The sequence below is a fragment of the Psammomys obesus genome, unplaced genomic scaffold (assembly GCF_907164565.1).
Source record: "Psammomys obesus unplaced genomic scaffold, mPsaObe1.curated_primary_1811, whole genome shotgun sequence".
Taxonomy (NCBI): domain Eukaryota; kingdom Metazoa; phylum Chordata; class Mammalia; order Rodentia; family Muridae; genus Psammomys; species Psammomys obesus.
The window spans coordinates 17204836-17229504 of NW_026596149.1; the positions used below are offsets into that span (position 1 = coordinate 17204836).

At 37.6% G+C, this 24669-nt stretch overlaps 2 protein-coding genes across 2 annotated transcripts in view; one reads left to right on the plus strand and one right to left on the minus strand.

Moving 5' to 3' along the window:
- Positions 1 to 8775, plus strand: part of Gdi2 (GDP dissociation inhibitor 2) — a 30858-nt gene extending 22083 nt beyond the window's left edge. The window contains exons 7-11 of the mRNA XM_055593901.1: positions 2442 to 2541; positions 4942 to 5113; positions 7373 to 7517; positions 7712 to 7766; positions 7859 to 8775. Coding sequence (XP_055449876.1) covers positions 2442 to 2541; positions 4942 to 5113; positions 7373 to 7517; positions 7712 to 7766; positions 7859 to 8005 — 619 coding nt within the window. The 3' untranslated portion in view covers positions 8006 to 8775. The remainder of the gene's footprint in view (positions 1 to 2441; positions 2542 to 4941; positions 5114 to 7372; positions 7518 to 7711; positions 7767 to 7858) is intronic.
- Positions 8776 to 9400: 625 nt separating this feature from the next.
- Tasor2 (transcription activation suppressor family member 2) overlaps positions 9401 to 24669 on the minus strand; it is a 46975-nt gene continuing 31706 nt past the window's right edge. The window contains 6 exon segments of the mRNA XM_055593900.1: positions 9401 to 10453; positions 10909 to 11090; positions 13324 to 13429; positions 14274 to 14427; positions 15198 to 15323; positions 17891 to 21691. Coding sequence (XP_055449875.1) covers positions 10335 to 10453; positions 10909 to 11090; positions 13324 to 13429; positions 14274 to 14427; positions 15198 to 15323; positions 17891 to 21691 — 4488 coding nt within the window. The 3' untranslated portion in view covers positions 9401 to 10334.

The window sequence follows — 24669 nt, forward strand, 5'->3', positions numbered from 1 at the left end:
CTGGCTAGGACTAGAAAAAATGTTAAACTGGCAGGAACATTGTCTTGTTCCCTGTCTTCGAGAGAATACTAAACTAGGCATGGTGGCGCAGGCCTGTGATCTCAGCACTCAGGGAGGTGAGGCAGGCATATCTCTGTGAGACAAGCCTGGTCTACAAAGTGAGTCCAGGACTGCCAAGACTACACAGAGAAACCCTGTCTTGAAAGAAAGAAAAATAATAAAGAAAGAAGCAAGGAAGAAGGAAAGAAGAGAGGGAAAGAAAGAAAGAAAATTAAGTATTTTTATTAAATGCTTTCTTCTTTTTTCCAAAATAGTTGTTTGATGAATAGTTTTGTGATGAATAGTTTTACGACATGAAATTCTCTTCTCATCATAGTTTGATAATTTCATAATTTCAGTTGACAATGAGTTTTTCATGCAGGATTTCATTTTTTGGTTTTTTGAGACAGGGTTTCTTTCTAACAGCCTTAGCTGTCCTGTCACAGAGACCCACCTGCCTCTGCCTTTAATCCTGAGTGCCAGGATTAAAGGAGTGAACCACCACCTGGCAGCAGGTTTCTTTTGAATGCTGTTAATCTGCTGAATCACATAGAATTGAATTTTGGAGCTGGGTGTGGTGGCACATAGCTAATCTACATCCCATGCTATCTTTTGTTTATTTGAAAATATTTTAACTTCATTTTGGAGGACTTGGCTGTTTCTAGTTTATTTTCATTTAGTATATCGCAACTAGCATCCCCTATTTCTGGTTTTGGCTTGAATGAGAAGGTGGTTGTCCCTAATCCCAAGAATTCTGTCTTTGGGTATTGTAAGGTATTTTTTCTTCTGTCAGTGATACAGCTTTCAGGATTTTCTTCAGTTTCTAACAGTCATCTTGTTTGGATATTTGGATTACTTTTAAAAGAGCCAAATTCAGAATCTTAGGTCATTATTTCTTGAGCTATTTGTTCACGTTTTCCTCCTTATTGGAGCACCAGTCTCTTGTATGTTAGATCCTTAGTGTTGCGCTGTTTCCTGAGTTAAAGAGGCTCTTTTACAATTTTTTTTCTTTCTCATTTTGGGTGATATATGTTTATTTGTTATAAATCCCATTACTAGCCAGGCACAGTGCCACACACCTATAATCCCAGCCCTCTGGGAGGCAGAGGCAAGTGGATCTTTGTGAGTTTGAGGCTAGCCTGGTCTACAAAGCGAGTTCAGGACAGCCAAGGCTACACAGAGAGACCCTATCTTGGGGGGGGGGGGTTCCCATCACTCCTTCTGCCTCCTTTTTCTATGTAATACTGGAAATTGATCCCAAGGCTAACTGTATGTTAGGCAAGATTTCTACCATTTCCTTTTTTGTGTGTAGTTAAATCTTTATTTTTCATATGAAACCAAAGAATGAGGCATTTTACTCTGCCTCCCATTATTTTCCCTTGTTCTTTCCTCAACCTTTCAGTCTTCTTCCTCTACATAGACCCCCTTCTGCTTCTATGTCATACATGTACATGTGTATATATATATTTATTAATTTATAAATATATAAATACTTATTCAGATCTAAGTCATGTATTTTAGGGGAAATGTTATTTAAGTCTATTTTGCTTAACATGATTTCCAGATTCATCCATTTTTTAAATAATTGATATGGTTTCATTTCTGTTTGTACTGGGTCACCCCCTCCCTCATACTTTCATGTACTTTTGGGGGGAGGGGTGTTCAGCTTATACTTGCATATCGCTGTTCATCATCAAAGAAGTCAGGATGGGAACTCAAACAGGGCAGGAGTTGATGAAGAGGCCATGAAGAGATGCTGCTTACTGGTTTGCTCTCTTGGCTTTGCTCATCCTGCTGTCTTATAGAACCCAGGACTACAGCCCAGGGTTAGCACCACCCACCATGGGCTGGGCCCTCCCTGATAAATCACTAATTAAGAAAATGCCTTACAGCTACCTCTTACGGAGGCTTTGCGACAATTAAGGATCCCTCTGATGACTCTGGCTTGTGTCTCGTTGACATAAAATTATCTAGGACATAGTGTTTTCAGATTCTGAGAATTAGACTAGTGACCTCACCCACTCTATACTATCAGTGGTTCTCAGGACTTTCAGCTTTCCTGGATATACTGCCCACTGAATTCTAAAAACATTTCTCCTGCTATCCATCTTTCTAGCCAGCCTCTGCCTATCTTCTCTCCTCTTCTGCTTCTCTAGAGAGCTATCTACAGATGTAGCATAGTGAGAAATGCATTGCATTGGTTTTAAAGTTCAAGGTCAGTTTGTAAACCTTAAGATAGTTAATGAATATGCAATCTCTTTCCTCCTCTCTCATACTTTCATGTCTTGTTTGTGGTCCAGTGCCTTTAATTACTATAATTACTATAATTCATTTAGATTTAAGAAGGGATATTTTAACAATTCATATAATTTGTGAATTATAATTGATAAAATTTTTTTTAGGTTAAGTGCTATTTATGGAGGTACCTACATGTTGAATAAGCCAATTGAAGAAATCATTGTGCAAAATGGAAAAGTAGTTGGCGTAAAATCTGAAGGAGAGGTAAGTATTGTGAAGAAAATGTACTGTCTGCTAAATAATGTTTTGTGGACACTGATATTGCTTCTAGTATACACACACTTAGACACACTGATTGTTTAAAGTTTTTTATTACAGTTTTTTTTTCTCCCTCCTTCCTTTTCTTTTTCCCTTCAAACAGCTGTGTTCTTTCAGGAAGCTTCAGGGTTTTCATAGGAAACAGAAGTGGCTGTTGTGCATCTAAGCCTTAAGATGATGGCATCATCTGTTTAGAGTGCTATACCATATACCGATTGTTTATCTTCTGCTAGGACACATGACAGTCTAACAGCAATCTCTTGAAGTCAGAATAGAGCCAGGATTTGAGTTACTTCTGAATACCTTGCAGTTGCCCAAGGAAAACTTAGATTGACTATTAGCAAAGCTAGTTTAAATGGTTACCTGTAGTTAAATAATTATGAACTTATTAAGTTATAAAGATAATAAATACAATTGTTGGTAGTTTGAAGATTTTCTTGGTGGTGCTTTGGGTAGAATCTAGGGCCTTAAGACTTTGTAGGCACAGCCCAAAACACTGTTTTGTTTTGTTTTTAAACCACTATAAACACCTAATATTATAAATTACTCTTCCCCAAGTAGAGTGATCACTTTGAGTGATGCTCCTAGTAGCATTCTTGTGAAAAATAATTATTTTCAAGACCTTGCCTTCAGTTGTTTTGGTTAGAGGTTAAGTTGCTGGATTGAAAAATAATTTTATTTTTTTTAGAAATTGCTGTACTATGACATCAGCCATACTATTTACATTCTCACGAGGAGTACCCATATCCTACTATCACTTTCTGTTTTGGTAATGGCCATCCTAGTGTAGGGGTCCTGTGGTTATGATTTACACATCACTGTATGATGTGCTACTTGGCCATTTGTAAAGCTTCTCTGGAGTATTGTCAATTTAAATTCTGTTTGTTTGAGACAGAATTTCTTTGTATAGCTCTGGCTGTCCTGGAATTTGCTCTGTAGATTAGGCTAGCCTCAAACTCAAGAGATCCACCTGCTGCTGCCTCCTGAATACTGGGATTAAAGACATGGTACCACTGTCTCTTTGCCCATTTTTGATTCAGGTCTTCTTTTAAATTGCAAAATTTTTGCAGTTCTTGATATGCTTTGCCTATTAATCCCTTATCACATTATTTGCAAACATTTCTTGTCATTGTATGTTTTCTTTCCCTTTAATCAAATTAAAAGTTTAATATCTACATACAAATTATAACTTCTCATAGTCCAATTTATGAGTCTTCAGTGTATTAAAAAATCACTACCATATTATTATGAAGCTTTTTCCTTACATCGTTTTGTTTTTCGAGACAGGGTTTCTCTGTGTAGTCCTGGCTATCCTGGAACTTACTCTATAGACCAGGCTGACTCAAATTCAGAGATCTGCCTGCCTTTCTGCCTTCTGCATGTCGGGATTAAAAGCTTATGCCAGCACTGCCTGGGCATGTCTTTTTTCCTTAAGAATTTTTATAATTTGGATTCTTTGTTTTTTCAAGACAGGATTTTCCTGTGTAACCTTGGCTGTCTTGAACTCTGTGTAACCAGGCTGTCTTCGAACTCACAAAGATCTGCCTGCCTCTGCCTTCCTGAGTGCTGGGATTACAATCATGTGCCGCCCCACCGGCTAATTTTAGTTATTTTTATATGGTTTTAGGTAAGTTTTAACTTTTTTTCTTTAACACATAGATACAGTTTTACCAGCACAGTGGTTTTTTTCTGCGTTTTTGATAGTGTCATGCAGGTAGCCCTGGATGACCAAAACTTTAAGCAAGTTCCCCTCAAAGTTTTGATTCTACTTTTGCATATAAGTAATGAAAAATTTCAGCTGGGATCCACAAGTTTTTAAGATTTTCTTTATCCCATAATTGGTTTGTCCAGAATCATTTGAAATTATGACTATTTATTTCTGACTTCTCTTCTCTGTTCCTTTGACCTCCATATCTGTCTTTCTGCCAGTAGCAGGTACCACACTGTATTGACTGCTGTGGTCTGTAAGGGCACCTTCTATGTTCTTTTTTCAAGATTGTTTTAGTTATTATATAGTCTTTTGGATTCAATATACATTTTAGGCTTGATTTAGAGAGCTGCTTAACCTTCCAATACATGAATTTGGGACATATTGCCATGTTTCCATATCTTTTTTTTTTTTTTTCTTATTTATTCACACTATGTTTTTTGTTTTAATTTTTGTTTTTTGAGACAGGGTTTTTCTGTGTAGCCTTGGCTGTCCTGGATTTGTAGACCAGGCTGGTCTGGAACTCAGAGAGATCTGCCTGCCTCTGTCTCCCTGAGTGCTAGGATTATAGGCGTGCCTCACTACGCCCGCCTCCCATGACTTCTTTATAATGACCCTTTAAATGTTTTGTCCTATAGATTGCTCGCTGTAAGCAGCTCATCTGTGATCCCAGCTATGTAAAGGATCGGGTTGAAAAAGTGGGCCAAGTAATCAGAGTGATCTGTATCCTTAGCCACCCTATCAAGAATACCAATGATGCCAACTCTTGCCAGATCATCATTCCACAGAACCAAGTCAACCGCAAGTCAGGTGAGTTTCAAAGAACAGCAGATAAGGGTAGAAATTTGTTACCGTTCGTAGTGTTTTCACCAAGATTCCTGCCTTTACTCCATACTAAAGAGACTTTTGTGTACTGAAAATTTTGGAATTTCTTTTTTTTAAATCATGAAAGTATTATAAGAATGTGCTTTTGTTGTAATCCCAGGTATAGGGATATGGGTCAGCTTTGGCCTGTCCACAGCAGCTGACCATGGTTGCCTTGTGTTCCAGTAGAGGCATAGTTTTGCCAGTTGCGGATAGTTCCTGCCATTGTGGAATTCTGGGAACTTTTTAGAGGGTATATAAATACTAGAGTTCCAATAGGCGAGGTGGATGGTTGTTGGTCATCTAGGGAGGTTGTTTTTGGTTTGCTAGTAGTAGTCAAAGAACAAGCAAAAGGAAAGAAATTAGATTCCGGGATTTTTCTATTTCCTTTCTTTGTCTCTCCTATTTAGTGTTAGGGGGTGGAATTGGGGATAAAGGGTGGGGCAAAAGAAGGACCCACAAAGTAGGACTTTTGTATGGAAAGCAGACCTGGGAAGCCAGATGTGGTCCTTTTAGAGACAATGCACTGAAGTGATCTCAGCCTTGTATTCATTGCCTTGGACCTTGGGTTCATATCTTCCAGCTTCCAGCTTTCATTTGTTAGTTCAACTGATATCACTGTTTTAGCTAATTCTGTGTCATTGTGGTTTTAATGATTATATTTGTTTTAGCAATGTGCTAAAAAAGAATATTTGTTTCTTTGATTCAAGTCAGGACTTTATCTAAAATTTCAATTCCAGTTTTGATACAAGCAGTGATTTTTCAACACAAGGTGTTTATATTTTGGTTGGAAGCAACCACACATCAGATTTCACAAAGGAGTTTTTGATGTGATTTTTTTTCTCTTCCTTACAGAAACCACACTACAGAACATTTTCTGTAAAACAAAAACGATACACATTTTTTGAGTGATTCTCAAGCATATTCTTAGACCTTTAAAATTTCAAAAATTATTTCTACATTTGAAATTTTACTTAGAATAGTGGTAAATTCATTGAATCTAGTGTCATGAATTGTATTAGCTTATCTCAACACAAAATAGTTATAGTAATTGGTAAGTATTAATTTTTCAATAAGCAAATGAGGAAATCAGTACATGGGCCAGGTGGTAAGCACTTTAAACCCACTTGGGAGGCAGAGGCAGGTGGGTCTCTGAGTTCAAAGCTAGACTGATCTACAGAGCAAGTTCCAGGACAGCCAGGGCTGTACAGAGAAACCAACCAGTCAGTCAGTCAATCAGGAAATCCCTTTAGCTGTTCAAAACCTTTCTAAATGCAGGCTCTAGAGTGGCAGAAAATCACCTTAAGTTTTTTTTTTTTTCTCTATGTGTGTGTCTGTTTGGCCTTGAACTCATTATGTAGACCACCACATCTAGTTAATGATTATTTAGATTTGATTTGAGCCCTGTCTTGTGCAGAGTTCATCTCCAGGTTTAGCAGTTCACAGCTACATATATCCTCAGTCTCTTAAGGTTTTAGTGAGCTTTTTCAGTGAGAAAACCACCCTGAAGGAGGATAGATTTTTGCCTCATGTTTTCAGTATGGTCATTTGAGTCACTTGTGTTGAAGGCAGGCAGAATATCATGGCAGTGGGAGTATGTGGCAACAAAGTCTGCTTACCTATGGGAACTAGGAAAGTAAAGACAGCAAGCTAGGGTCTCAGGCATAAACTTATATTCTTCAAAGAGGTGCCCACAGTGACTGACTTCTTTCTGTTGGAGTGGTTCTCAACATGAGGGTCGTGACCCCTTTGAGGGTTGAAGGGCCCTTTCACAGGGCTGACAGATATTTTTGCATTATATTCGTAACAGTGCAAAAATTAGTTATGTAGTAACAACAAAAATAATTTTGTGTTTGGGAGTCACCACAACATTAGGAAATGTATTAAAGGGTTGCAGCATTAGGAAGTTTGAGAATCAACTTGTGCTAGAATCTATTCTGTAACAGCCTGCTCAGTTCTGAACTCATGGGTTGATGAGATAGGAACTTTCATGATACAGTCATTTGTCAAGACCACCACCAGCAGAGGGGCAATCCTTCAGAGTATGAGTCTGTTTGGGGTGACATTTTATATCCAAACTGTGAGGTAGTTAAGAGAAATTTCAGCTACCAAGACTTAAGTAATTTAAATTTATAATGAAACCATGTGATTGAGTGCACTTGTGCGCAAAGTTTATAAATCTCAGGGTATGTTGTTTCCTTCTAGATATCTATGTTTGCATGATCTCCTTTGCACATAATGTGGCAGCACAGGGCAAGTATATTGCCATTGTAAGTACAACTGTGGAGACCAAGGAGCCAGAGAAAGAAATCAGACCAGCTTTGGAGCTCTTGGAGCCAATTGAACAAAAGTGAGTGTTGTGCTCATTCATGTCAACTAAAATAAAAACTGAGGTGTTCGTAACTGTTGCATTGTCAGGTACTTCTGAGAATAAGGCAGGCCAACCATTGGCTGCTGTGAATCTTTAGATGGCCTCACCCCATCAGTCTTATGCTTAGAAATTAAGGCAAAGCAGCAATACTGATTTGTGTTCTCCCTATACAGATTTGTGAGCATCAGTGACCTCTTTGTACCTAAAGATTTGGGAACAGAAAGCCAGGTGAGTGTGATGATCTGAAAAGGATGTTACTAGTCTTTATGGGGGAACATCCCTAAGTAGTCTGAAGCCTGTATTATAATTCTCACTTCCAGATCTTTATTTCCCGTGCCTATGATGCTACCACTCACTTTGAGACAACCTGTGATGACATTAAAGATATCTATAAGAGGATGACAGGATCTGAGTTTGACTTTGAAGAAATGAAGCGCAAGAAGAATGACATTTATGGAGAAGACTAACAGCAGTACATATTATGCAATTAGGACAAACTCAAAAATTTGGCAAATAATGTGTATTGTATGAAATCAATATTGTAAGCCCTGCTTTTATGATCAAAATGGAGATTGAAGAGTGCTATACCAGTGAATACTCCTTCCCTTCACTTTTCTAATATCATGTATTAACTTGTTTTCATGGAATGGCTAGTCAGAATTGGTTGGCTCTGTTCAGTTTAACCAGGCTGGAATTTTTTTCTAGTGGAGGAGCTTTTCTAAGCAAATATTGGTATCGATAGAGAACTTGATACAATACTTGTATCTTTTAATCAGTGTAACATTTGCAATTGTGTGACTCTGCTCAAGAGCTAGATCCATACAATTTGTGCCATCCCGATATTGGGAGTCTAAATTGAATATTCTTTGGTTTGGGAAAACATTCAAAGTTTTCTCAATTTTGTTATGTCAAGTATTACAGCAGGGCCCAAATAGCAGAGCCACATGTTTTGTTTATGTGGGTATAAACTTTTAACCAAACTTCAGACTTAGGAGTTGTTTGGAGAAAGCCAGTATATGATATTTTAACCTACTACAATTGCTGAGAAAGGGGAAGGGAACCTTATGGTAAAGCAGGTAAAATATAGAAGCACCTTTTATCCCAGCTATGGCTTCTTCAATGGACCAAGCTGCAATGCAGTATTGATTTGACAGAGCCTCAATTTCAATGATGTCTGTCTCAAAATGGCTCCAAATGATTTCTGTACTGCAAAATAAAGCCAAACTCTGGAAACCTGTTTTTGGCATTGTCTATCCATGTCCTGCTTGTGAAGACCACAGCACAACTGCTGTACACTGGCTTTAGGAGCTAAGGGTATTAACGTGCTAGGTTGGGATGGCTTCATTATGAATAGTTACATTTTATTTTTATTTATAATTACCAGGCTCTTTGGTGATCTTAGTAATTTTCCTTCCTGAACCCCTTTCCTTTTGTGACCAAATGTTGGGCAATAAGCAACTTGTGTTATTCTCGTTTATTGAGTGTATAGTCCATAGCAGGGAAGGTATAGTGTAAGATCTTCATGCAGGTTACAACTCATCAGTATGTCAGGAAGCAAACACCAATAAGATTTTTGCTACCCTGGTGTCTTCTCATAACCTCAGCTCTCCTGCCCATGGTCAGAGCAAGTGTCTGCCACTCCAAGTTAATGCTTTTTTTTTCCTGCACCATGGAGTTCGGTGTCCTTGGCTTAAGGAAGCAAAGACCATGAATTACTAAAGGGCAAGCCTAGTGTTCAAGATTCTTCTTAAAGGTAACCTGGTGGGTGGCCTAAATCTTGCTAAGCATTACACACAGAGTGAATCACAGCATAAACAAACAACTGCATTTTAATTGTATTTATTTAAAAAAAAAACAACAACAACAAACAAAATTACCCCAAACTAGGTATAAAAGCCTTTGTTTCAAATAGATAGTATACAAATGTTCTTTTCTTGTTTGTATTTTAAAGACTTAAGAAATTTCTAATATCATAAATAAATGATTTCTTCCTCAGACTGATTTTTGTAGTGCAGCATTAAAAAAAAAAAAAAAAAAAACCGAGTAAGTGGAGAACAGTATAAATTTGTCACTTATGAAAAATTTTTTTTCTTTGTGTAGTGTTTATGTAACAAAACCATTACAGATTATACTTTCTACAATGTGGTAAAACTTTTGAAACATGCACTTCGTAAGCCTCTGACCACACACAAAAACAGCTATTTGTCAAAATAGACTTTGCTTTAGCTAAGTAAACATGTAAAGGTCTTGCCTTCAATGTTAAGCTCAATTAATAGTTTTGAAGGCATTATGTTTATATTGAAAATAATTTACAGCAATATTCAACACTATAACCCAAAGTTAATGGCAACTATGGTCCATGAAGAAACAAAAAACGAAACATGGATTTTTCAAATGAGATTGTTTGTATGTATTTGGAGTTTTTTAGACACAGGAGAATACTAATATTTTGTTGGTATCCTCCATGTCTAGTCTCAATTCCAAAGTCACCTGTAGGAACACAAAATTGGTAAGTCAAAACGGCGAATCATGAAATACAACTGGGACATTCATTATACTGTCTCCCATGTCAATCCAGGCTGGCTGCAAGTGACACCACTGGAGTAATTTAAAGCAGGTAGATTAATCTCATTTGTGATAATCACTGAAGTTGCTGGGACTTCTATTCATAGAACAGCAACTTTACAATGAATCCCATCTATGAATTTTAAGAACATCTATGAACACTTTCTTTCCTTCAGTGGCACTGTCTGCTGCCAATAACTCCAGCTTTTCTGGGAAATTTTGTAAAAAGTCTTACCAATAGCTACTCCTAAATGGAGCTGCTATCTTTTGTATATTTTCAGTGAAATAGTTTACATCTGTTACAAGGATTCCATTATTTTCAAAGACTTCTGTGGACACCGTGGGCTTGTCTGTAACAGATATTAAAGAAACAAACAAAATTATGTCAAAAAGGCCAGCATTTCCTATTATTTCATGGTAGTAGAATTTGTTAAAGGGAAAAGAAAAATTAAGACTAAGGGCAGTAGCACAGGGTGGAGGGAAGGGACATAACTGACAACTGTACTAATTTCAGTAAACCAGGCAGCCCAGCTAAAGCTCTCAGAAGATCTGATAAAGCAGGAAAGTAGATGTGTATGGCCTTATAACATTAAGTAGAAGGATATTAACTAAAGAAACAAAGGACACCTTGGCAATATCTTCTGGACTCACTGCGCATTTGTGAAAACACATGCTGCACTATCAGCTAAAAGTGCTACCCACATGTATCTAAGGCATTCAATAACTACTTAGGAAGGATATTTCTACAGCTGTCTTGTTTTGGCATTAGCTGAGTAATGAAGATTAGAATGCAGATTATATTTACCTGTTAAGAAGACAGCAAACCTGGCACTGGCATGTTGAATTTGCAGGTTTACCAAGCATTTTAAAATTTCAGCTTTTGTAGGTGATGGAGAGTCACAGTTGTGATAATGAAGCAATTCAATGATATTTACACTCTGATATGATTTCAGAATTAAGTTCTTTTTATGTGCAATTGAATCTACCCTAGAATATACAAAGAAATGTTAGTAACTTTTCTTGGTTGCATAAAATTTTGTTTTAAATTGCGTATCTGTGGGTGAGAAGGTACATGTGTGAGTGCAGGTGCTCTATAAGTCCAGAAGAAGGTGTCTGATCCCCTGGATCTGGAGTTAACAGGAGTTTGAGCCACCAATGTAGGTGCTGGGAACTGAACTTGGGTCATCTCTTTTAACTGTGGCATCTCTAGCTCTCTTTGCCTTCATTTTAACTAGTTGTGTTAAAACACTTGGTCAAAGAACCTGTTCTTTTTTCATGACACAGTGGCCAACATGTATGTATGGTGATTAGTTGCCTCAAAATATTACATCGATGACACCTTTGATAATACAGACTGTAGCTGAGCATGGTAGTGTACACCTTTAGCCCCAGCACTCTGGAAGGCAGAAGCAGGCAGATCTCTGAGCTCAAGGTCAGCCTGGTCTACAGAGAGAAATCCTGTTTCTTGAAAAACAAAAACAAACAAAAAAAGACTAACCTTGGGGCCCCACTCCAAGGTAGAGACAGAACCCATGTAGCTACTGCCACTTTAACCATATATGGTGACAGCTAAAGGTCCTTCAAAGTTCTTAGGCCATCACATAACTGCTTTCTCACTGGTCTTAGTGGGCTTTTGCACTAATTATATGTAAACCAACAAATCTTTCTTAGAAATTGGGGAAAGAATGTTTTGCTCTATTTGGCTCTGTTTGGCCTTCACCTTGAGACTTCCCTCTGCTCTTGCCCTTAGTGTTGAGATTACATTGTATGTTGCCATGCCTGATAGCAATAGGTCTAACTTGAATTTCAGACATAAGTCTGAAACTTATCACATAAGCCAGAATTTTAATTTTAAATTAAAGTAATCTTTACTTATCCTATTTTCTACCTCCTAGAGGAAAGTCTGTCTTTAGCTCTTTAAATTTACTTGTCTATAGGCATGTGCTGATAGCACTGTTCACTTTCCCTACCTTGTTAGTAAACCTTATTCTGTTAGCTCCCGTTAAAAAGGAAGAGCCTGAAATTTATTCTGTATGCATCTCCATGTTAGTGTTAATGTAAGTGTACACAAGTTTACAGGTAACCAAAGAGACAAGAACAGGGCACTTCTGGATCTGCTGAGCCTGGAGTTATCCAGTATAGATGCTAAGCTAACATGCAAACTCTTGATGGAGCAGGAAGTGCTGTAAACTGCTGAGCAATCTCTCACAGTTCCTGTTTATTTCTTATTATATGAAGAAAACAGTGTTGAAAGTACTCAATAGTTTAGTGCTCAAAGTTGGAATGGATGTTTAGCTTCAAAAATAACTAGTACTTTGCTCATGGTTATGTTTGTTCTCTGGTTATTACTGTGTCTCTCCTTGGTTTGAAGTGTGAATGCAACTGTTCCATGTAAAGCATCTTTTAGTGCCTTTTAAAGAATGTCTTGTCTGTTTTATCCTTTCTCAATATACTGAGTCTTTTAAGTTCCTTCTCTACCTTTCTTTCTGTTCTCAGATGAGAATGGGCAAAATTCTCACAGGCTCCAGGTCTCTTGAGCCAAATAAAACTGATTTTCTTTTTAAAAAGATCACTGTGTTGATGCTAGGGATGTGGTGTAGTCAGTAAGGAACCTGCTGGGCAAGCATGAGGCCTGAATATAGAACCCAGCATCCACAGAAAAACCAAGTGTCATGGCATGGTCCTGTAACTCCAATACTGAGACTAAAGACAGGCTCACTGGCCAGCCAACCAGCCTATTCTAATCAATGAGTTCCAGGTTAAATGAGAACTCTTAAAATAAGGAAGGGGGCAGTGACAGAAGACACCTGATGTAGACTGCCACAAGTGTGCAACCCACACACACACATACATATACCACATACACAAATCACTATTTTAGATTATGGAAACTTACCTCCTGTTTAAATTCGATACCCTGACAACTCAATATATAAATAAGTATCCAAAAATGCACTAGAACCAAGCTCACAGTTTACCATATTTCTGCAGCTTATATAGCAGCAGAGCCTGACTTAACTGTGGATGTTTTTGATCCTGACTCATAATGTTGCTGTAAATACTCCCTTTCACTAATTGTCTTACTATAAAAACCAAAGCTAACCAGCAGAATAATCTTATGAAGTAATGTGATTATCGTTCTGACACTGTTTTGTGACTATGGTGCTTGAGTTATATATATAGCCCATAGAACACTGGGACTAGTACCACATGAACTTACCTGACATCTTCTTTGAGCTTTTTATTTTCTCTGTAGTGAAGTAGCCACTTCCATCTTCCATTTTCATTTAGTTTTTCTAGGATTTTGAGAATTTCCTTCAGTTGAACTGTGGAATAAGTTCAGCAAGAGAAATTTATCTTAGTTTTTGTTGTTCATGCAAGGTCCATTACTTGTCACTTATGAACAACCAGACCCATGTCTCTACCTCTTAGATGGCTGGGAAGCACGCACTCTCATAAAGTCATATGTTTCTGTGTAGGGGCAAGAGCATGATAGTCACCTGCAGCTAAACCTGAGCCAGTCACATGACAGAAGAGAAGCAAAAGCAAGCCCACTATGGTAGAAAGTTACACAGATACTTTTATTAACCTAGTTTCCATGAAGAATTCATGTTTAAGAAGGCAGACTGATTCAGAAATGGTATTCAACTTGTTCTGATGTGAAGGCAGGTTTGGATTTCATCTAAATTCTGTATTAGAGTGTTCAAGGTATTAATCAGAATGACATTAGGTGCATTAAAAAAAAAAGGACTTGTTGATAAGAAGCTAGTAGGCATTGTACAATCAGAAAAAGAGAACTGATTTTTAAAAAAACAAAGCCCTAGATGTTGCTGACTTGCCAAATATTAATTAGTATATTAATAAGCATTTAATATGTGGGTGTGATCGCACATGCCTGTAACCTCAGCACTTGGGAAGGCAGTCAGGTGGATCTCTGTGAGTTTGAGGCCAGCCTGGTCTGCAAAGCAAGTCCATGACAGCCAAGGCTACAAAGAGAAACTTTATCTCCAAATACCAAAACAACAATAAAACATTTAGTGCAGCAATTAAGCCCTCAGTATGTAATAAGGAATGTTTTTATAGAGTTGATAATTTCTTTTTGATGAAACAGATTTGTGTCTCTGGGTGAGGAGAAACTGACCTAACTAGATTTAAAAGTTAAAGACCAACCTAATGTTAAACTTTCTAGGATGTTATCATCTGATACCACAAAGCCGCCTGAGCGAAATAGCTCTTGGTAGGAGTCATTCACAATGTCTTCAGGGCTGTCCACTCCAGCAAAGATGACATTAGGGAGATGCTTTAACTTCAGCAGAGAAGGAATCTGTAAGATGTAAAAGGATTTCCATGAGGAAAGAGTACATGTAGCACTTTTAACAGTTCCATGGATTTTAAGGACCATGAGCAGCTAAAAATGTCCCTAATCAGGACCACTGACAACTTTGCCACACATAAAGAATAGTTTCCACCTTATCACAAGTGGCCATTAGCTCATCAAAATTAATTAAAAAGAGGACTCTAAAAATCGTTCAAGAACGAACATGTGTGAAGTCCAGGAGACCTATAAATAGCTAGATCACAAACTCATTGAGCTCACCTGTGGTGCCAACACCACCAGGCATACATCACTTACCCACCTACAATAGAAGAATGTACCTATCTTTTGTCCACAAGTTGTTTCTTGGGACAAGCAATTATTCTTTTTCACTGTCAGGCAAATATAAGTCCTTTTAAACCATGATTTGCTTACCAACATCAAGTACAGCTTTTCATAGTTCTTCCTCATTTAACACAAATAGTTTATCAACCTACCTAATAGAACCTGGTGATTCTACAGTATGTACCCTCCCCCAGTGTCTTCCCACTAAAGGCCCAATGGAAGTATAAGTCAGCTATTTCCCTACATTGAATAGCAGTAACATTGATTATTAATAATTATTAATAATCAAGTATCATTAATTATTAATAATAATATTATTAATTATATAATTAATTGTATTATTAATCATTAATAATCAATAATATTGATTATTCACAACACTACCGAACAAGTTCAGTGCCTAGAATACATTTGTTGTGAGATTCCAAACTTACTTGATGCAAATGTGATATCATGTCTTCATTTTTGATGATAACTAAGAGTGTCTCATCCTCTCTGTGAAAAGCTTGACAGAAATCCAGAAGTCCAATTTCTCTATGGCCTTCTTTCTTTAGAATGCTCTGAAAGATTTACAAAGTGCTGTTACTAAAAAAAGGATACCTGTATAGAACTTTTCTTTTTGGAAACAAGGTGTCTCTGTATAAATTTGGCTGTCCTGGAATGCACTATGTAAACCAGGCTGGCCTCAAATTTCCAGAAATCCAGCTGCCTCTGCCTCCCAAGTGCTGGGATTAAAGGTATGTGCCACCATGCCAGGAACAACTATTTTTATATTTTATTAAAAACAAGCCACCAGCTGGGCATGTTGGTGCATATATTATTGGCACTTGGGAGACTGTGGAAGAATCATGATTTCTAGGTCAGCCTCAGCTACTTAGCAACACTCACATCTCAATATGAAGTAAACAAAAATATTTAACTACATCAAAAAAGCAAATCCTATTTATAGGGCAACTGGTCTTAACTATGTGTGGAGATCAGGGGATAACTTTCAGGTTTTGGTTCTTTCCTACCATGTGGGTCCTGGGGCTCCAATTCAGGTTGTCAGCCCTCCAGGCAGGTGCCTTTTCCTATTGAGCCATCTCGACAGCCCAAGAAGTTTAACAACAAAGCAGTTTGTGTCTTATCAAAGGCTGATTTAAAAAAACCAATCCAAACTAATGCATTTAAATGAAGTTTCAAGGGAGTCAGACAGGACAAAGTTGCTGTTACTTTAATATATAGCTAGAATTTTAGCAACATACCAGTACATTCTTTTATTATTAATGGGAACCAATTTGAAGAGTTGTTCCTTGGCTGTCCATATCTGAATAAAAGGATGACATACTTTAAACTACACATTTATAAGGAATTGCATGTTCTGACAGGTTCCCACTTTATCTCAGAGTGGCACCTTGTGAAGCCACGTTGGCAAGGTCGACTGTGCATCATGAAAGAACCTCATCCTCTCTTATGACTCCTATGTGATGCGCCTGCATGATTATGGCTTGCCATTGTACACCCCAATTGCACTCCAGATGCAGTCAGAACATTTGTCTCTGTAATCTATTACTCTGCTTACCTTGGATCACCAAACAGCTGAACTTTCGTTATCACTCAAATGGGACAGCATAATTTTTGAGCAAGTTCTTTTAAGAATGAGTCTACTGAAATACCTAAGATTGAGCTGTTAATGTTTGCAGATCTTCCTCACTGTATAAATAGGCCTGTATGCCATCACTACAGAATAGTATTTATTCAGGATATGTCTACAAGGCCTATAAAACTGTGTTTTGTTTGTTTGTTTTGAGACAGGATCTCACCCTATCTGTAGCCAGGCTGGCTTCAAACCTTCTGTGATTCACTCATCTCAGCCATCCAAGAACTGGGATTTACAGGTGTCAGCCACCACACCTAACAAACATTATGCTCTTAAAGGCATGTTATTCTTATTTTAGTATGTGCTCCTTATCTCAGTTAAAAATTGTACCTCTGTACAAACATGTTACTTTTTATTATAAAGTGGCTTTATTATAAAAGTGGCCACATGGTGAAATCCTGCAGTATTTTTAATACATTCAATATAAAAACAAGAGGATGCCTATGCAGGGTTATGAGCCATTGTGTGAGTGCTGGGAAGAAACTCCAGGTCCTCTGCAAGAACAGCAAGTATTGTTAACTGATTGGCCATCTCTAATCCCTGCTATTTATTGAAGATTATGAGTCTTTCCAGTGACCTGGAGATTTCACCTCCAGGATGAAATCTAAATAAAATGTAACTTAATCCCTTCCTAACTCTTGAATGTCTTGAAATTCATCTTGAGAGTAAACTGTATGTCCAGTGCTGCTGACCAGCCTTCTCCGATTCCTGTGTCCCAAACCTTGTCTTTTGCCACCACACTTTTCTTTGTGCAGCACTAAGCCCTTTGTAGAAAGTGTCTGAATTAGTACAAAGATTACTTTCACAAAGTGTTATCATGATGGATATGCCTTAATTTCAAAAGTTTTCATTACCTACTTTCTTCCAGTGTATCCATCAATGAAAAAGATACTTTGGTGTGTGAGTTTTGTGTATGGATAAATGTGGAGGCCAGAGTTGATATCATGTCTCTTCTATTGATCTCCACTATTTTGAGATAGGATGGATCTCTCACCAAACTTAGAGCTGGAATGGTTGGCCAGCAAGGCCCAGGGATCCACCAGCCTCCATCTCCCCAGTGTTAGGAATGCAGGCCACATGCACAGCTTTTTCTATCATCATTGTGTTCAGGCCTCCTTGCTCGTATGGCCAGCATTTTACTAACTGAACCATCTTCACAGTCCTGGAATATAACTTTTCTTTCAAAAAAAAATTGAATGATGATGTAAGAATGCAGTCTTTGAAAACTAATGTAACCATGGTGAAATTGCTGACTCGGGAAAGTCAGCAATTGTCTGATTCACCCATTAGCCTTTTTCACTTTTGCTCTGTTGGAATTTCTGTTCCATTTGAGTTACTGATAACATGTGGTAAGCAGATAAAAACACCTTAAAATCTAAACACCACTTTCCATACCATTTCTTTTTAAACCCAAACTTCTAAGTTTATTACTTCTAAGAGAAACTAAAATTAAACAATAATGTAGTATAGAGTAAGCTGGTACTTTACCTTTGTTCTTAAAAAGAATGACTTATCTTCTGTTTCAACGAGGAAGAAGGAGAAAGGGTTCTTACAAGCCTCTCTCACAACTCCTTTTAGTTTGATATGCAGAGTGGCACACAAGTCTGTGATCACATCTTTGTAGGAAACCGACTGTCTTGGCTGATAGGTCTCCTGGGACACAATTTCTGCAGAAGCTACACTTAACTCTTTATCTTGGGAAGCAATTTGGTTGCTATTCTTCATTACCTTATTAAATTCAGCATATTCATTTAGAATAAGTGAAATATCATTTCTAGCTTCTTTTAAAGTACTGTTGTATTTCAGTTTATTGAGGTGGAATGGAACAGTATGACTTCTTTCAGAATTTGTAAGATTTCTATTTGGCCTATATTTCCCCTTCCAAAAAGATGAACTGTCTAGATTGCTGGGTGAATGGCCTCTTCGGCAATGATACTGCCTGGTGTCTGGATGGACAACTGTCACCAGAATGGGACTTCTGCTCCTGGGTGGAAGATGTAGAACCGAGGCCTCAGATGTTTGTGTGGAAGGGAATGTTCCAACTGAGATTTGGATGGGTGACTCCTTAGGGAAGATGTTGGTGGAAGGGGAAGATTGCTGAGAATACCCCTTCTTTATTAGTTGTTTTAGCTTTTGGTCAAAACGCAAGTGCTCTAGGTCTAATGTATTCTGAGTGATGTCATCTGCCACATGCCAAGTGGTAGTCCAGGTGCTGAGAAGGCCACAGTTTGCACTGAAATTCCGATGCCTCTTCAGGCTATGCAATTTTCTTGTGGTATCTTTGAACTCTTTCGTTATAGTGAAGTTAGCATAAGTCCTGGGGTTACCATGGGAATCTGGGATCTGGATGTAACGTGGCATACACTTATTTGTTGAGACAGGACATGGTTCTGTGTCCCGGTTTTTTGATGGAGTATGTGTTTCCAGCTCTGGAATTTTGCTAGAGTAGGTCCAAGTATCATTACCATTGTTGTTTAAGCTTGTAAAAGAATCATATCTATGTTTTATAGTATCTTTTTGGCTTGCATGATTACCTCTCAAAACATACAAATTTTCCACATCAGATTTGCAGTTTTTACAATCAAGAGAATCCTGATCATAGTCTCCAGACAGTGGTCCATGGTGCATGGAAGCATTAACACTTATCTCTGTAACCCTGCTCAGTGTTTCAGCATCTGCCTTGGTTTTATGCCCTATATTAGGGCTTTCACGGACAGTATGTTCTATGTGGACGCTATGAATAGACTCAATAGATTTTGGGACAAAGGAAGCAGAAAGCTCTTCATTGGTAATTTTACTGGTAATGTCTGCTGTATCTTGACAAGAAGTAACATTTTGGGAAAAACTTCCACCATTCAAAAGCTCTTTTACTTCACATGTTGTGTTCTGCAGCACATGAATTGTTTTTTGTTCACCTTTTGTAGATGTGGAGTTAGACTGAAGGCCAATGGCACCGAGATCCATGCTTTCTTCATGTGACTCAGTTCCAATATTCTTAAGCAAGCTGGCCATTCTGACTACTGGTATTTCCTGTGATTGAAGCTCTGGCTCTACACTTAATGTTTTTTTATAATAGGTGCACTGAGCACTGTCAGATGAAGAAACACATTTTGAGATCTCTGGATGCATGCATGCCTGTACAATGTAAGCTTTGTCAATGGAGGCAGAGTTTACTTCCCCAGCCTCTATATTAATATAAGATTCTGTTTTCACATCACTGTCACAGACATTATTCTTAATATTTTTAGTACTACTCTGTTTAAATGACATATTCACTATTCCACTTGTAGTGTTTACAGAAACTAATGTGTCCGTCAAAGACTTATTTTCAGTAACTTCTTTAGGATGAAATGAGGGTAAACTGGACTCTAAAGCAAGATGTTTTATGTCCATATTTCTGTTCTCCTTACAATTTGCCTGCAATGAATTTCCTGCTTTTACAGGTTTCTCAAGATGCTTGAAGTTACCTCCATGTTTGGGAGGTGAGGTAGACTTATTTAATACTGTGTCATAGGAGTGCACATTTTCTGAGAAAGATAAACTCTCACTGTGGTCACTTGGGACACTGACCTCAGTAACTTTACTGAGCAACACAGTTGCTGAGCCTTCTATACCTGCATCAGTTAATGTCTGTGGCATTTCAGCTGAGAGCTGCACTTGTACTTGAGTTAACTTTTCTTGTCCTACCGAAATCTTAGGACTATCAAAAGAGCTTTCTTTTTCTGGTATGGTTAAATCTCCTGAATCAATCTGGGATAAATTGTTAGTTTTCTCACACTGTGTACCATGGAGTTGTAAAGAACATGGAAATGTGTTTGCAGTATGTAATATGGTATCAGGACTAGAGGCTGGTGACACTTCTTCTATTACAGGACCAAAGGGTAAGTCAGAGGAAACATTAACTCCCTCTGCAACTTCAGAGGTACAGTTTTCTTTATTAAGTACTAATGTACCTGGTTTTAAATGATTCCCTTGTCTCTCACTTTTTAATGGTTCTCTGGATTCCACAGGATACACTGACAGAAAGCTAGCCGGATTTATTTCTCTGTATTTTATAAGGCTCATTTGTTCTTCTGGTTCAGCTATCTCTTCAGTTCTACTTTGTAGTCCTAAATTTGATACTGGGGCCCTCTGAGATTGTTTAACTTCACCAGATGCCATTTCCTCCCTGGGGCTTGTAGGTGGTGATATTGTTAGAGTTAGATCAATATCAGAATCTTCTCCTGACAATTCCTGGCTAACCTCCTCTCTATTTAGAGATAGAACAGTTTGTTTGGGAAATACTGAATTAAATGTTTGCAAAATCTTTTCTTGGTTTAGACTACTGTTTTCACTAGTCCTTACTTCTGAAGAGCCATCAAAGATATTACTTATTGCTGGAACACAATTAAGGGACAGCTGGTCCCCCAGGGTAGCAGAGGCTGATGATGAGATTACTGTAGCTTGAGATGGTTCTAGAACCTCATCTAAAGACATGCTAAAACCATTCTGAGTCTGTAGAAAGGCATCTTGTGGGCACTTTGTTTCATCACTGGCTAATGAATGACTAGAACTTTTAACTAATGACAGTGGCTCCATTATCAATCCTTCATCAGTTGATGATGTTGGAGGAGGGGTCTCTTTCGGTGGTAGACATAGGCTTTCAAGAGGTGTTTCCTTTTTTACTGAAGAGGCAGAAAGGCACTTACTATCTTTTAATTCTGACATGGCAAGAGAAGGAATATCCCTAGTGCATTGTGTTTGTGCCTTTTCCAATGCAGACATAGCATTTTGAATACTCAAGGCAGGGGAAACTTGTTTAACCAGCTCAGTAGTAAAACCTACAGGTTGGTCAGCTGTATTTGCTTCTGTATGTATTGGTACATAAGCATTTTTTTCAAAAGCAGGAGTAACTGGTTCTAGATTAATCATCGTGTATTCCACATTATTATCCATCCTTTCAGAGGACTGGCAGTCAATATTTATGGGGCTGCTTTGCTGCATAACATCCTGTACATCACCTGTTTTTATTAGCAGTGATGGGTGAGAAGTATCAGCTTTGTTCTCAAGGGTGCCGAACACAGACTTCTGACACACCATTGACTCACTGCTGGCCCCATCATATACTGTGGTCAAGGTGGCTTGTGTGACAGAGTCATTACAAGAAACCATCTTTGTGCTCTGACAGGTTTTATCTTCACCTCCAGGAATACAAGATCCATTACTTTGGGCACTTGGAACACCAGAAAGTACAACATTACAAGTCTCTGGTTTATCTGACAATTCTTGTTTGGCTTTCCCTCCAGTTACCTGAAATGACAAAGGTTAAAAAAAAAAAAAAAGTCAATAGATTAAGAAAAATTACATATATAAAAAAAAAAAGAGGCAGGGATTAAATTTTTTTCCCCCAAACTTAATATGTAAGAAATCATCAAAGGGTAGTGCCAAACAAAGCCATCACATTAGAGATGTGTTTTTTTTTTTTTTTCTTTCTTTCTTTTTTTTTTTTTTTTGTGGTGCAAAGTATTGAATTTAGGCCAAAGTGTACATTAAGTGAGGACTCTGCCACTCTACACCACAGCTTGTGGAGGTGGTGGCACATCCCTGTAATTCCAGTACTCAGAACACTGAATCAGGAAAATATTGAGTTCAAAGTCCCAGGTCCCTGGCTATAAAGTAAGGACCTGTCTCAAACAAACATTTAAGAACAAAAGAAAAAAGCATCACATCACAGACCTTACTTACTAAGCAGCCTACTAAATCTTCAATGTGCTGATGCAGTGGTGCATACCTTTAACTTGAAAGGCAGAGGCAAAGGAAACCTCTCTGAGTAGGAGGCCAGCCAAGGCTGCATAGACCGGTCTTAAAAAATGCACACGCTCTACACCCCCAAATTTAAATATGCCATCTTTCAATTAAGAAATGGGGCACTAGAGAAGAAATAGTTAATTTTGTTGTCAGTGAAATTAAATGGTAATTAATTGTTAAGGCCAAAAATAATCTTTCCAACTATACTATACAAACACTGACATCTGGAATTTTCACAGGCAAGTAAATAAATCATTAGTATCCCATGTACTTTGAATAACCAATTCTGTAAGTAAAGGTCCCTCCTCTATCCTTAACTGTCTTTGCTTAGAGCTAGAAACAATTATTTTTCACTTTATTGCCTCTTATTCTACAAAGCAAAAGAAAATTCATCAATATGACTTTTCATTCATACGATAAAAGGACTGAGTTTAACAGTATTAAATAGAACTTAGATTAAGTATCAGAAGAATATCAAGATAATTCTGTTGAATTCACAAAAAAGTTGTTAAGTTTCCATATAATGTCTAGACCATGAAAAACTCACATGTGGCAAAGTTTGGAGCACTATGCTCAAAGACTACCATGTAGAGGCATATGATGGAAGTGATGACTTCTGGTTTTAAACATGATTAAAAACATTTCTGTCCAAACCAAAAAAGATATCAATTTTAGTAGTCAGGGTAGAGAAGTAAGATGTCAGATTTAAAAGGACAATGTAAAAGAAGTCTTCATGAAAAATACCTGAAAACTCTCCTGCAATCCTTCCAAAGACACTATGCCTGCAACTAAAATTCCAAAATACACGGTATCTCTCAGTGAAATGCCAGTTTTGACAACCTTGATATATTTACATTTAGATATATTAACTACAGGTACAATGGTACAATGGAATATTTTTAAAGTAATGTCTGTTTAAAATTTGGCCAAGTAAAGCAACATGCTCTTGGCCTCTAGTGTATTTTATCACAGAATATTAATATTCTTCACAGTATGTCCACTTGTGGAAAAAGGGAATGGTAGAGCATAGTCACATGCTTTTCATGTGCAGGCACAATATCCAAGAAAGAGTTCCCGAAAAAAAAATAATAATAATTCTGAGACTCAAAAGCTGGAGCATTTGTCATTAGAAAATCTGAAACTCAGCAAGCTTTGGTATCTAAAGATCGTTAAGTGCTGGTATCATACTAAGCTTTGTATACTGAACCACCTGAAGTTTGCAGTTTTCAGACAAGGATGTTTGAGCAATACTCTAAAATCTGAACTTCTCTCAAACCAGTAACATTTTTGGTCCTAAAATTTTTGAATGAAAAATATTCAGACAGTATATATTAAAAGTCTTTCATTGTAATTATTTTATTTCTTTTCTCGCTAACTACTAAACAGGTTCTGAATATTTTACATAAGCATTTTGAATATAATTTTACTGAACGTTTAAACTTTAAAAAATACATACATAAGCCAGGCATGGTAGTGCATACATTTAATCCCAATACTTAGGGAGGCAGGGGCAGGCTCATCTGAGTTTGAGGTCAGCCTGGTCTATAAAGCTAGTCCATGACAGCCAGGGCTACACAGAGAACTGTCTCAAAAAACAAAACTAAACAACAACAACAAAACCAAAAACAGAAAAATGAAAAAAAAATTTTTTTATTCTTTACTTTCATATGTATTTTGGATATACTCAGCTCTAGTCCTCTGTTCTCCCTTTTTTGACACGGTATCTCATGTAGCTGAGGCTGGCCTTGAAGTCCTGATCCTGTCTTCATATCTCAAGTGCTGGGATTACAGGCTCCTGTCATGCCTGGCTTATACTTCATTTTTTTTAAAGAAAATTATTATTCCATTTTTCAAGGCTCATTATGGAGGTCAGAGGATAACTTCTAGGAGTTGGTTCTCTTTCCACAAAAGATTCCAGATAAAAGTTAGGTTGTTAGGCTTACATGGCAAATACTTTTACCTGGTGAGACATCTTACCAACCCAAAGTTTAGCTTCCTTTATGCTCTATTTCATCTTTAAAAAAAAAATCACTCCTAAAATTAATACTGGTAATGGTCTCATCAAACATTTCTGTTAAGACATGGTGGCACACATCTTTAATCCCAGCACTTGGGCAGGTAGATCTCTGAGTTCAAAGTCAGCCTGGTCTATGGAGCAAGTTCCAGGACAACCAGGGCTACAAAGAGAAACCATGTCTTGAAAAACCAAAACCCAAACCAAACAACAACAAAACATTTCTGTCTTAACAAAGTCACTTCATAAGAAACTAGTGCTGACCTAGGTAGTAACTAATACCTGCCTTACTTTTTCCTTTTAAATGTATTTTATTTTAAATGCTTCTAATCAGATTTTATTTATACCTCTGAAAATAAGATAAAATTTCTGAGCTACATTTCAGGAAAAAAAATCACTTATGTAGAAAATATGAGTCTACACACACACACACACACACACACACACACACACACACACACACACA